At 36.3% G+C, this 13,520-nt stretch overlaps 1 protein-coding gene across 1 annotated transcript in view; it reads right to left on the reverse strand.

Moving 5' to 3' along the window:
• CHP1 (calcineurin like EF-hand protein 1) overlaps nucleotides 1–13,520 on the reverse strand; it is a 34,718-nt gene that overhangs the window by 13,346 nt on the left and 7,852 nt on the right. The window contains exon 3 of the mRNA XM_006201670.4: nucleotides 3,391–3,471. Within this exon, the coding sequence (XP_006201732.1) occupies nucleotides 3,391–3,471 (81 nt within the window). The remainder of the gene's footprint in view (nucleotides 1–3,390; nucleotides 3,472–13,520) is intronic.

The raw sequence follows: 13,520 nt of genomic DNA on the forward strand, positions 1-13,520 counted from the left end.
ATGAGGTCTCTTTCCCTATGCATGGTACTTTAGGGCTCATAAAATATCTTTATTTAAGTCTTGCCCCAACCTTGTGTAGCAGGTATTACTATTCCCACTTTACAAATGATTTATCCAGACTTAAAGAGAGGTAACAGGACTTACTAGGGACAATCACCTATTGAATTTACTTATATCTCTTTTTTTACAAAGAGGATTTTGAGTAGGCACCAAGGCTGTGCTATCAGGCAAGCTGGAACTTGAACTCCCTGCTTCAGACTCTGTAGTGAACAGCAAGTTAGTCACTTTAACCCAATGACTCCCCAACCAGCTCTCATGTCTCCCCTACAGTCACGGATACCTAGCGATATTTTAAGGTTAAGGCATATAATGGAAAAGCCGCTTTGGAAATAAAGTTTATTTAGTTATAGAAAAAATACATTTGTGGAAGTTTGGTAAAAAGAAAAGTAGAAAGAAAAATACCACTCCTAGTTCTCCCAATCAATTATAATCGTTAATATGTTTTCTCCCAATAATTTTTCTATGCTTTTTAGAAAATTGTGAACATACTACATATATAATTTTGTATCCTGCTATTTCTAAACTTTTAAACATGTATCCAATCAATATAAATACTTTGAAACATTTTAAACATCTGCATAGTAATTGTGTGGCTGTATCATGATTTTATTATTCTCTCATAATTGGATAGATATTTTCCCCATAATGTTTTGAAAGACTTCTTTGTATATAAGGCTTTTTGGGTACTGAAGATTAGAGAAAATTACCGCACTACAAGCTAATCGGTAACCCTATAAGAAATAATTCTAAAACTTGAATGAATAAAGAATGCTTTTTAATATTAAAAAATAATGTCCTATGTGACACAGTTATTTACCTAAGGCAGTCATGGAAAGAACAGGTTGTCTGGTTCCTGTGGCTACCTAAAAATAAATCCTAGTCTTTGTGTGCCCCATTGAATAGATGCGGTATGTAGAGTCTCGTAAGTGCCAGGCAGACGCACAGATCAGAGACCTTCTAAAGGTAGGTAAGAGTTCAAAGGTGAGCTTGTGAGCCCCTTGTACTCAAAAGAATGGCCCTTCATTCTTTAAGGTAGCTATACTGCTAATGGAGCAGTACCTCTCAAAAAAGTGAGTAAGAGCTGAGGAATGAAGTAATGTATAGTAAGATTTGAGTCACATGCCGGAATAAACAGGTAAATGAGTACATATATAACTGGCATAATGTCTCTGAGTAAAAGGGAACGAAATACCAATGTCCTACTTTCAAATCTCATTCTTTCAAAACAAACTGAACCTGCGTAAGACTTAAGAAACAAAAAGCCCAGAAGCCAAATATTTACATCTGATTAGAGTAAGAAGCAGAGTGCAGCTTGCTAAGTGCCCAGCAGTACAGCCAAAGTGGTCCTCCGCTTCCTCACATGCACAAGTATAACAGCACACACTGTGTCCTTAACAAGAGATCAGTGGATAGGATGACAGGCAACACTGGAGTCACAACAAAGACAAAGGTAGTCTGGCCTTTATAAAACAGATTTCCACAAGCTGCTTCTTCAAATAATCAATGGTGATTCTAGGGAACACTGAAAAAAAAAGTTGGCAAAATGACTCTATAGGGTTTACTTTTCATTGCAAAAGGTTTGGATACCAAGCAGAGCAGTGAAAGTTACCTCTGGACAGGGTTCAATTCTCCCCATAGGCTAAAAATAAGGAAGTGAAAAAAGGGAAGGGCACGGCACTAAAACCACACCTGAAACAAACAGGGCCCTTCAGGGAGAGAAACAGTGCAAAGTGAGGAAGTGTACGTGATTACTCCTGGTCAGCATGAACCTGGAAAGGGCGGGTCTCAGTCTGATGAGTTCTGTCTTCCTGTGAACTGGCTGCTAGTCTTCCCCTCTGACGGTCACTCAAATTCACTGAGCGACCAACTTCTCAACTTGCAAATTCCTTAGCTCTCAGTTCAGAGTTCTAAAATTTCCTCTCCAGGTATTTTACCGACCATGTTCTTACTGACAGTCTCATTATTAAGAACTGGCAACCATAAAAACTTTAAAGTCCTCTGGGTCACATAAACAAATCACAAGGAACCAGGAAGCGATTGCTAAAGAGACTACTTAAAACAAGATTATACTTTATTCAGGAAAAGGTTCCTAATCAAATCAGTAAATATTGACTCAGTACTTTGAGATCAGTGTATTAGGCAGTGAAGCATAGCAAAAGCCTAGTGCTACATTACACAAACCTAAATCTGCTTGAGAAAGTGTGTGTGTGGTGGGGGAAGTATATCCTTAGTCAATGTCATACAAGAAAAGACGGCTGTGGTAAGTTCCAGATAAAAAGAGGCTAAAAAGATACGATATCTGAGCCAGACTGGAGGGAAGAACATGCTAAAAAGGCAATTTCTGGATAAACTGATAAAATTGGAATATCAATAACATATTAGGATAAAATAGATAACGGGGGAAATGGGGGAAATGGATGAAAGTGGTCAAAGGGTACAAACTTCCAGTTATAAGATGAATATGAGAGGGGAGGGTATAGTGGTAGAGTGCATGCCTAACATGCACAAAATCCTGGGTTCAATCCCCAGTACTGCCATTAAAAAAATAATAAATAAATAAATAAACCTAATTGCCTCCTCCCACATCCAAAAAAAAAAAACACAAGGATAAAAAAGATGAAAATGTTCTGGGGATGAAATGTACAGCATTGAGACCACAGCTAACCATTGAATTGTATCTTTGAAAATTGCTGCAAAAAATCTTCAAAGTTTTCATCACAAGAAAAAAGTAACTATGTGTGAGGTGATGAAAGTGGTATTAATCTTACTGTGGTTATCATTTTTCAATATATAAATATATAAAATCACTATGCTACACACCTTAAATTTATATAATGTTGTGTGTCAGTCACATCCCAATAAAGCTGGGAAAAAAAGAAAATATATAATATTTTACATTGAATATTATTATAGCACTTGATAGGTATAGTGAGTGTAAATTATGCACTAAATTCAGACTTAATATGAAAATATAATAACTTTAAAATATTGATTACATATTGAATGATAATATTTTGGATATATTGAGTTAAATAAAATATACCTTGCCAAAGTTAATTTAACTTGTCTTTTTAAAATTTTTTAAATGAGGCTATGAGAAAATTCGTAGTAATTATGTATGTGGCTTGAATGATGCTTTTATCAGCTACGACTGAGAGACACAGAGAGCACACACAAATGAGGCAAAATGTTCAGTGACAATAGATGCATCTGGGTAAATGATATACAAGTGTTCTTCTGTACTATTTGCAAATTTTGCAATTTTTCTGTAAATTTGAAATTATTCCAGATTAGCCTCGGAAAGGAAGCCCAACAACTGCAGGGACTCACCCCTCTGGAAAGAAGGCATTGATGATTCGGTCCCCCAATGGGTTGATGGCAAGCTCTGGAATCCGCTGGAAGTCTTCCCGGCTGCCAAGAGAATCACCATGAGTTAGAGACCATTGGCCCTTAGCATGAATTCCTTCAGTCATGCAAGAGTACAACCTCTCAAGAATATTACCTCCTGGAATTTACTTCTGTGGCAAATTATACCAAATAACTGCAAAGAATAGCACTTTAATAGCTGCCAAGTGTTTCTTGCACCAACCCAGGAGTAGAAGCCAGCTTTGACTATGCCACATTCCAGTGAATTCAGCACACAAGGTCCGTCAATAAACCAACTGACAAGCAAGTACTAAGCTGTCCCTGTAAATGATTCCTTGAACACTACCATTTTCTACTTAGGTATTAAGTTTGGAGAATGAACAGCAACAGCAAAGTACCAAATACTGCAGAGCATAAATATGGGAGGAAAAATTCAGAGTGGCCTCCGTATCCTTGGTAAGAAGACACATAGCACCTTTATATCCAAGGAGGGAAAAAAATGTGACGACTAACTGATTCCATACTTCCTTGCTCCAACTGTCTTTTCCTCCCTCACCTTCCACAGACCAGAGCTAGAGAAGTATTTATCCCCGGAACATGGCAAGAGCAGCCATCCTCTCGCAACTTGGAAGTCTGCGGAAGTGAATATTGTTAGTTACCTTTCACTGTGTATGCATCATGTGCCCCACTAACTCCACTTATATACTTTATCTCATTTCTTCATGTCAACATTTCATCTATAATATCCTTTTAGAGCTGAGGAAATTGAGAGTCAGTGAGATAAAGTAACTTGTCCAGTGCTACAAAATGGCAGAACTGCGATTTATTTATTTGTCTGTTTTTGTTTTATAAATTGAGGTATAGTCAGTTTACAATGTTGTGTTAACTTCTGGTGTACAGCATAGTGATTCAGTTATACATATATATATTATTTTTCATTATAGGCTATTACAAGGTACTGAATATAGTTCCCTGTGCTGTACAGTAGGACTTTGTTGTTTAAAACTGCAATTTAAATTGAAATCTGTAAGTCAAAGCGCATGTTCTTTTATCTAAAAAAAAAAAAAAAAAACACACTTCTTTCCCATATTAAAAAAACTTTTTGAAAGAAAGGTGCTCTCCCAAAAAATGTGTAATAAGTATATTTTTTAAAAATATTCTTTGGTTGATATTCTGTGCCAAGAACATAAAGCTGTCTATAATATAGACAATATATCTACAAAATATCAGTGTCATAAGAAGAGAGAAAGACAGAGAATTGTAGAATTGTTCTAGATTAAAGGGGACTAAAGAGACACAACTGAACTCAATCATAATCCTAAACTAGTAAAAGAAACAGCTATGAAGGACAGTACTGTGCCAATAGGTAAAAATGGACTATGGATCATATAGAATATGAAATACTACATAATAGTACTATGCCAAAATGCTACATTTCTTTTTTTTTTAACTTTTTTTTTAGTGAGTTATAGTCATTTTACAATGTTGTGTCAAATTCTAGTGTAGAGCACAATTTTTCAGTTATATATGAACATATATATATTCAGTGTCACTTTTTTTACGCTATGAGCTACCACAAGATCTTGTATATATTTCCCTGTGCTACACAGTATAATCTTGTTTATCTGTTCCACATATGCCTGTCAGTATCTACAAATTTTGAAATCCCAGTCTATCACTTCCCACCCCCCACCCCTTGGCAACCACAAGTCTGTATTCTATTTCTATGAGTCTGTTTCTGTTTTGTATTTATGTTCTTCTTTTTTCAGATTCCACATATGAGCGATCTCATATGGTATTTTTCTTTCTGTTTCTGGCTTACTTCACTTAGAATGACATTCTCCGGGAACATCCATGTTGCTGCAAATGGGGTTATGTTGTCAGTTTTTATGGCTGAATAGTATTTCATTGTATAAATATACCACATCTTTATCCAGTCATCTGTTGATGGACATTTAGGCTGTTTCTATGTCTTGGCTATTATAAATAGGGCTGCTATGAACACCAAAATGCTAAATTTCTTGATTTTGATATCAGAATGTCCTTGTTATAGGAAATGCAACACACTAAAGAACGTGGCAAAACGTGAGCAATTAGTAAATCTGGGTGTCAGGTATATGAAAGGTCTTTGTATTATTCTTTAAACTTTTCTGTAAGTTTGAAATTATTTCCAGATAAAAAGGGGGAAAAAAGGAATATAAACTCAAAATCTGATTTCTGTCTTCAAGATGTTTACTAACAGAAGAGATAAAACTTACTCCTCTAACCTCTTTGTACTAAATGCTAATGAAATGTTCCTGTTCTACCAGGAAGCCTTCAACTCTCTGGCTTTGCTGTGGTTTAACATTTACAGGGTGCTTCATTAATTCAACAAGCTCGTCTCCACCACATCTGGGGGTGACACAGGTAGAAACTGACTTAGAGGACTGAGCATAAAGCTCTGGTACAGTAACTCTGGATTCTAATCTTTCCTTGATCACTTAGGGTAATTGTTTTTATATTAATTCATGAACCAGAAGAAGCCATCTGTAAGATAACTGGGTTGCTTAAAATGATACAAGATAAACAAAATTACTGAGGTCCTGATTATTTAATTCAACAAACATGTACTAAGCTCTTATTACATAATGTGTTCTAGAATACAAAGTCCACATTATCACCTAAATGTAGCTCCTCGTTTGACAGACGTTAAGAAACAATAACTACACCTTTTAAATTAAGATTAAGGCTGATTTGAATTGTAAGGTCACATACCTGAGTTTAATGTCTAACAAGCTTAAGTAATTTTAGCCATGAAAAGTTTAAATACCAGGTCTCATATCAGGTAGTAGTTCCACGACCTAGTCTGAACTCTTTCAGTCTCAATGAATCTTGGACTTCCAATGTCAGTTAAGAACCTTAACCCTGTCTTTTGACACTTTTTAACTCTACTCTTATATTTTAGATTGTATATACAATGGGGTCTATAAAACCGAGAGGAATACTGTTGAAAGTATCAACATAAAGATGAAAGAATATTAAAAAAATTAGTTTGTAAGCTGTTAAACAATACACAGCTTATTATTGTTGATTACTCTATAGTGGAATGGAGATCATCTGGACAGTTTCTCTATAACTTAGCTTCTCAAATATGTCCACTAACACAAATCTAATGAGGAAAAATAAATACTTCAAGCGGCCTACACACAAGTGTTATAATTCATTCAAAATGCAGATTTGTGTGCTTTTAAAAAATATACCAATATTATATTCAACCTCATAGTATAACTAGGGAAATCCTCCTTGAATATTATTTAAGAAAGACATTATTACTGATAGTAGGCAAATCTAAGAGCAGAACCATGTATAACGGCATTCTTTATGGTAAAAAAAATGAAGAATGGTTTTTCAGACATTCACAGGCACAGGGATGCTCTGAGAAATCAGAGTTTGAGAGATCTTTAGTAACCAGAAGTGCCATTCCCCTACACTGATCTTCACTGGGCAAGTTCCTTCTCTTAGGTGGAGGTGCAGCCTAACAGTTAACTGCTTATATTTCAAGGACCCAGGGTCCATGCTTAGATGACTTATACATAATGAGGACATTAAAATATGTTAATTGGACATATCTGTGAGAGGTTGTTGCCCAGGAACACAGTTCAATTAAGAAAATAGTTTTCCATATTTAAGTAGTATATTAGAGATAAATCATTTATTATTTATATGTATTATATAATTATTTTTCTTAACATTGAAATGATAATAATTTCCATTACCTAAAACATGTAATTAATATTTTAAATTAAATTGATAAAATAATCTTATTGGTTTTGTTTTGATAATAGAATCTTTTTCATATAAAATGCCAGTAACTGCTGAATCCAGTCTTTGCTACTTATTTTAGTATTCTCGGGCCAGTCACTTATTTGCAAGGCTGCATCTGACTTTTGGTTGAGGATAGTGGCTGCATACACATTTACCTCCTCTCATTCTCTAACTGAAGGACATGTCAGTACACATGGAAATATACCCATGACATAAACAACCAGGGTGGGAGGTGTGTACTAGCAGACAAGGGATTCTGACAAATTCTGGAAGTCAGATGCAAATGTAGCGACCAGTAAGTCAGAGTAGCAGGTCATGAAACTCTGCAGCAGAGTTGAGAGCCATTCTGTCCTGCAGTCTTAGCGAGGTACCATGCTCAGAGTTGCCAGGTAAGGGAAGCAGAATTCAGGGAGATTAATAAGAGGAACTTTTAAAGAATGGGCCAGCTGCCCACTGCTGCCAGTGCCCATCACGAGAATATAAAACCACCTGTCCTCAGGATAAAAGTGGAGAACTGCAATTGAAAGAAACTGAAATATCTACCTGGGCAGGGTTTCAGCCAAATGTGGGACGTTGTCCCCCAGGAACATAGTCCTTTCATTTGGGGAAGAGAGTTGCAAATCTGTCCTGTTGCTCCCTGACCAAATACCCTAAAGTGGTTGACCAAATTATTGGCCCTGCTCAGAGTACAATGGGCTTAGACTCAGCCCTTTCATCCAGGGAAAGACCTGCGGAGAAACCAGCCGCCAACAAGCCCATGTCAGTTTTCTACAGTAATCCACCCAAGCTTTTTCATAAACATGATTGGACAACCAGTGCTCACCAGATACTTTTGGAAAATTGATAGCATAAAAGAGTAGGATCGAGATCAATTGAAAAAATGATATTTCAGGGGACAAAGAGAGTTCTGAAAGATTCTAATAAGTAACCTAATAGGCATTTGATAAGTTTTGCACCTGTAAAACAAAAATAAACTGCCACAATAGAGCAGAGGTCAGAGAACAAGAAAGTTTCTGGGAAATTAAAAGTATGATTGTGTGAACAAGTTCATCAAAAGGTCTACAAAATAAATTCAAGGATATCTTCCAGGAAATAAAGCAGAAAAAAATCAAACAGTCAAAACATATGAGAGAAAACTGAGTCACGGTGGCCAGGCAATAGAAATGCCATAAAAATTAATAAAGAAAGAAGAAGGGGAGGAAATAAAGAAATAACAGAAGAAAACTTTTCAGCTAAAGGAAATATTTTTAGAGAAGGTTCACCTGATACTGAGAAACGAACAATGAAAAATAACCCTCAAAAAGGTACAACTTTGTGAAACTTCAGAACATCAAGAGGGGATATTTGAAGCATTTGGAGAGGAAAAAAAGATTATCTACTAAAAGAATGAGAATTAGATTGGCATCTAATTGGTTCTCAACTGTGAAACTCCATTCTGGAATGACTGACACCACCATGTACAAAGTAAGTGTTTATCCAGGATACTGAAATCATCTGTCCTCTAGATAAAATTAAATAAGAAAGTGAATCTCAAAAGCACTTAGGATTTAAGCAGATAAATGGCTATCATTCAGGACATAACCTCTTAAAATTTACAGGTAATCTTTATTTAAGTGATATATAACAACACAGCCAACTAGTAATTTCAGTAATAACTTCCTTTCCTTTTACTGGTCTGCCCCCTGTAGTCAATTTAACCTGCATGATTTAATATCAAGGAATATTTTTCATCATGGTATTATTTGAGAAAAATTACCTGACAAAGATCCAATATTAAAATTGCTCAATGTACAGGATATTTTTTAAGTAAACTTTTAATGAAATATAACATACATATAGGAAAGAGCACAGATCACAAGCATTCAGCATGATGAATTTCCACCAAGATTAAGCCAGCACCCAAATCATGAAATTGATTATCTTCAATATCCAGACACCTCCTTCATGCTTCCTTTGTCTCTACCTGCTCCTCTTCCCAAAGGACAGTCATTATCCTGATATCTAACACCACAGATTAGATCAGCATGGTGGATATTTAAGCCAAAGAAACCTTCTTTGTGTTCAGATAATGACCAGGCTCTCATCCTGACTTGACCTAAAAAGGACCATTTCAGGGTATCTTACAGGACCCAGCTGCCTTTTCAAAGACCAACATCAATGGCAGTGGCAGAAATATTTCATCCAAAATAATGCCACCTATACTGATGAGGGATGTTGAGGGTAGGCGAGTATATATGTGTGGGTGGGGAGGGCTATGTGCAAACTCTCTGTATTTTCTGCTCAATTCTGCTGTGAATCTGAAGCTGCTCTAAAAAAATAAAGTCTAATAATAAAAAAATTTTTTAAAAGGTAGAAGTTTTAAAAATGGGACCTGAAGAGACTAAGATTTGTGAGGCAATAGTATATATTTATATTCTATGAAACACCAATCTGAAGATTATCACTTGTTTTAACTCAACACCTACTGATTCGCCAAGGAACTAAGTTCTACAAAACATTGGGTCAAATATCTGAAAACACTTTGTAGAAGCTCCATTTCTAACCAAAGCCTTTCAGAGTTTCTGCTTTATGTTCCCTGAGACTGACATTTTAAAAAAAGGAATACAGAATGCCTTGAATGGTACACTATAGTCTCTCACTCCACAGAATTTGGCTTCAGGCCCCAGACAGAGCATCTTGAGAAGAGGGAAGTGAAGAAAATGTAAACAAAAATACTTCTCCTAATAATCTTCTTAGGAAAGTGGATCCTGTTACAGGTAACGAGAGACAGGAGGTAACCTGTATATTTGGCTGAGCACCTTGATGGGTTCTAGAGAGATCAAGATAAGCCTTGAGCTGAGTTTAGTAGTGCATGCTGGAGAGAGCTAAATCACTCTGTAATATAGAAGAATTTTGAGTTTACCAGGTTATCTCAAAGGCTGGAGGGAGCAGAAGAGATGATGGGGTTGGCGGGGAGAGGAACACAATTTAACAAGACAGACAAGAGGCTGAGATGGTCCTTGTCTGAAGGCACAGCCAGTGTGAAATCCCTAATAGTGAGTGGATCCAACAAAATGACTTATACATACAGCTGACCCTTGAACAATAAGGGTTTGAACTGTGCAGGTCCATTTACGTGCAGATTTTTCTCAATAGTAAATATTATAGTACTACAGGATCCACCACTGGTTGAATATGCAGATGCAGATATGAGGGAGCTGGGTATACCAAGTGCAGGCTATAAGTTATTCTGGGATTTGAGGGTGCAGTGGGCCACCACCCCTAACCTCTGTGTTATTCAAGGGTCAACTGTAATATGCTAGTTGTTTACTATGTAGTAAAATGGAGTAATTTCTTCTTGCACTCAAGGTGGCTTGGGGCTTTTCTCATATTATAATTTACGCTAAGATGGAGATCAAAGAACAGATTTAAGGCCAAGTGCTTTGTAAAGCTGAATATAAAAAAATCAGCTAGATCCAGGTAACCATGAAATAAAAAATTACCCTATCACTTGCTACCACCTCCTTTGCACAAAAAATTTGTATAAATCAGAACTGAAAACAGCGCCTAGTGTGTCATAGGTATTCAATAAATACCTATCAAATGAGTGAAGTTAGTTCACTGGCTTTCCGTAGTGTGAAATAATGTTTTAGAGGCCAAGCAAATTTTATCTAGATTGTAAGGAGCAGATAAGATTACCTGACACCAAGAAAGTTTTCACCTTTTCTGAGGATAAACAGCTCCTTTTACAAAAGCTTTTCCACTGTTTTCCAGCAAATAGTGAAAGTGATTAAAACACACATTTACAAATCACCCACTTACTATGAAGAAAAAAGAACTCAGAACTAATGTGAATTCGTTATCTTCACTTAGTGGTTAAAATCTGAATTTATGAGGAAGATGTAATCCCAAACTCAAGTAAATTATTTAAGTATTTGGACTGAAGGGAAAAACAGATTTCTAATCTGTTTTTTTTCAAGTACAAATTTATATAGTCTCTTCAACAAATGGTGCTGGGACAGCTAGATATCCACATGCAAAAAAAAAAGTTCGACTCTTACATATCTACCTGTCGCTACAGACAAATTTTGTATATACAAACCACAAAATTTTGTGTGTGTATATACTTATACACACAAAAAATAACTTCAAATGAATCAACCTAAATATAAGAGCTAAAACTATAAAACTTTTAGAAGAAAATATAGGGATAAATCTTCATGACCTTGAATTTGGCAACAGTTTCTTAGATGATACCAAAAATACATGCACCAAAAGAAAAATTAGATAAACTGGACTTCATTAAAATTTAAAACTTTTGTGTCTCAAAGAACACCACAAAGAGTGAAAAGACAATCCACAGAATAAGAGAAAATATTTGCAAATCATATATCTGATAAGGGTCTAGTATCTAGACCATAAAAAAACAACTCAACAACAAAAAGAAAGATTTACAAATGGTCAACCAGCACGTAAAAAAGATGCTTAACATCATTAGCCATGAGAGAAATGCAAATCAAAACCACAATGATCTACCACTTACATCCAGTAGGATAGCTAGAATCAAGAGATAAGTAAGTGTTGGCAAGGATGTGGAGAAATATGTACCTCATCACATTGCTGGGGGGAATGTAAAACAGCACAGTGCTGTGGAAAACAGTTTGGTGGGTCTTCAATAAATTAAGCATAAAATTACCATATGACCCACAATTCTAATCCTAGGTATATGCCCAAGAGAACTAAAATATAAGTCCACATAAAAATGTTCATAATAGCCAAAAGGTGTAAACAACCCAAATGTCCACCAACTGATGAAGGGATAAACAAAATGTGGTATATGCACACAATGGAATATTATTCAGCTATAAAAAGGAATGAAGTATTGATACATGCTACAACATGGAAGAACCTTGAAAGTATCACGTTAAATGAAAGAGCTAGTCACAACAGTATGATACCATTTGTACGAAATGTCCAGAGAGGAATGGGAAGTGGCTGCTCAATGGGTATGGGGTTTCCAACCAAGATGATGAAAATGTCCAGGAACTATACTGCGGTAATATGTAGATGTAGTCATACAATGTAGTTACACAATGTTGTAAATGTACTTAATGCCACTAAATTGTACACTCTGAAATGGTAAATTTTATGTTATATGTATTTTGCCTCAATTAAAAAAAGAAAGACTAAGAAAAAAGGACCTACTGTGGTCTTTGTACATGATAGGTGTTCCATAGTCGTTGACTCTAGTGACTGTGCAGCATGGTTTTGGTCAATTTCCGCTTCCAGTGATGCCTGATTTTGCCCTAAACAAACATGGCCCTGTGGATTTACCAGTATTCTCTAGCTCTTCTGATTAGGATTATGCACAAAGGCTTAGCAATTATATTCCTTCCCCCTTTATGCTACAGACCACACCTATGCTAGACGACTTCCAAAGAAGTCCTAAACTGTTTCTTGCCAGCCACCAGAAAGGAAAACAGCTTCATTCTATACCAATCAAAGCTGAGGAAAAACAGTAACAAAATGCTGCTACTGAGGGTTAGGCTGGGAGGTAGTGATATTTCATTTGACTATGAGAAGACAACTACAAACATAAAATGATATAGCATTATATTACTCTGAAATCATACAGTGGGAGAAGGGTATAGCTCAGTGGTAGAGCACATGCTGAGCATGCATGACGTCCTAGGTTCAATCCCTAGTACCTCCATTAAAAAAAAACTTGAAATTTTTACTTACTCTAGACCAGTTTCTCAACTCTAGCACTACTAACATTTGCGGGAGTTGTCCAGTGCTTTGTAGGATGGTTAGCAGCATTCCTTGACATCAGTAGCATTCCCCAGCTGTGACAATCAAAAATGTCTCCAGATATCTGGCCACTGGGGCAAGGGAAATAGCCCTCATTTGAGATCCACTGCTCTAGACTAAAATACTAAACTTCTTATCTATCATTAATACATATAAAATGATGCACCCAAGGGTTACAGGTTGGTCTGGGAAATGAGAGGAGAGAGGACAAAACAACTATACCACCTTGGATTGCTATGGCTGAGCCTCCTAAAAGTTACTGTGTTTGGGAAAGGGCTGTAGGAAAACTCAAGCAGAGAGAGCTGAAATTCTCAAAGGTATGTTTGTAGGACCAGAACAACAGCCACCCAAATTAAGCGGAGTTGGAATAATGCAGCAAACATCTGGTGACAAACATAAATCCATTGTTCTGTTTACTTAAGTCCCTTGTGGATCAGTGATGCTAAAGATGAGTGAAGAAATGGTCCCTGCCCTCTGAATGCCGAAAGCCTATCGTGTCT

The sequence above is a fragment of the Vicugna pacos genome, chromosome 6 (assembly GCF_048564905.1).
Source record: "Vicugna pacos chromosome 6, VicPac4, whole genome shotgun sequence".
In the NCBI taxonomy this organism is placed as follows: Eukaryota; Metazoa; Chordata; class Mammalia; order Artiodactyla; family Camelidae; genus Vicugna; species Vicugna pacos.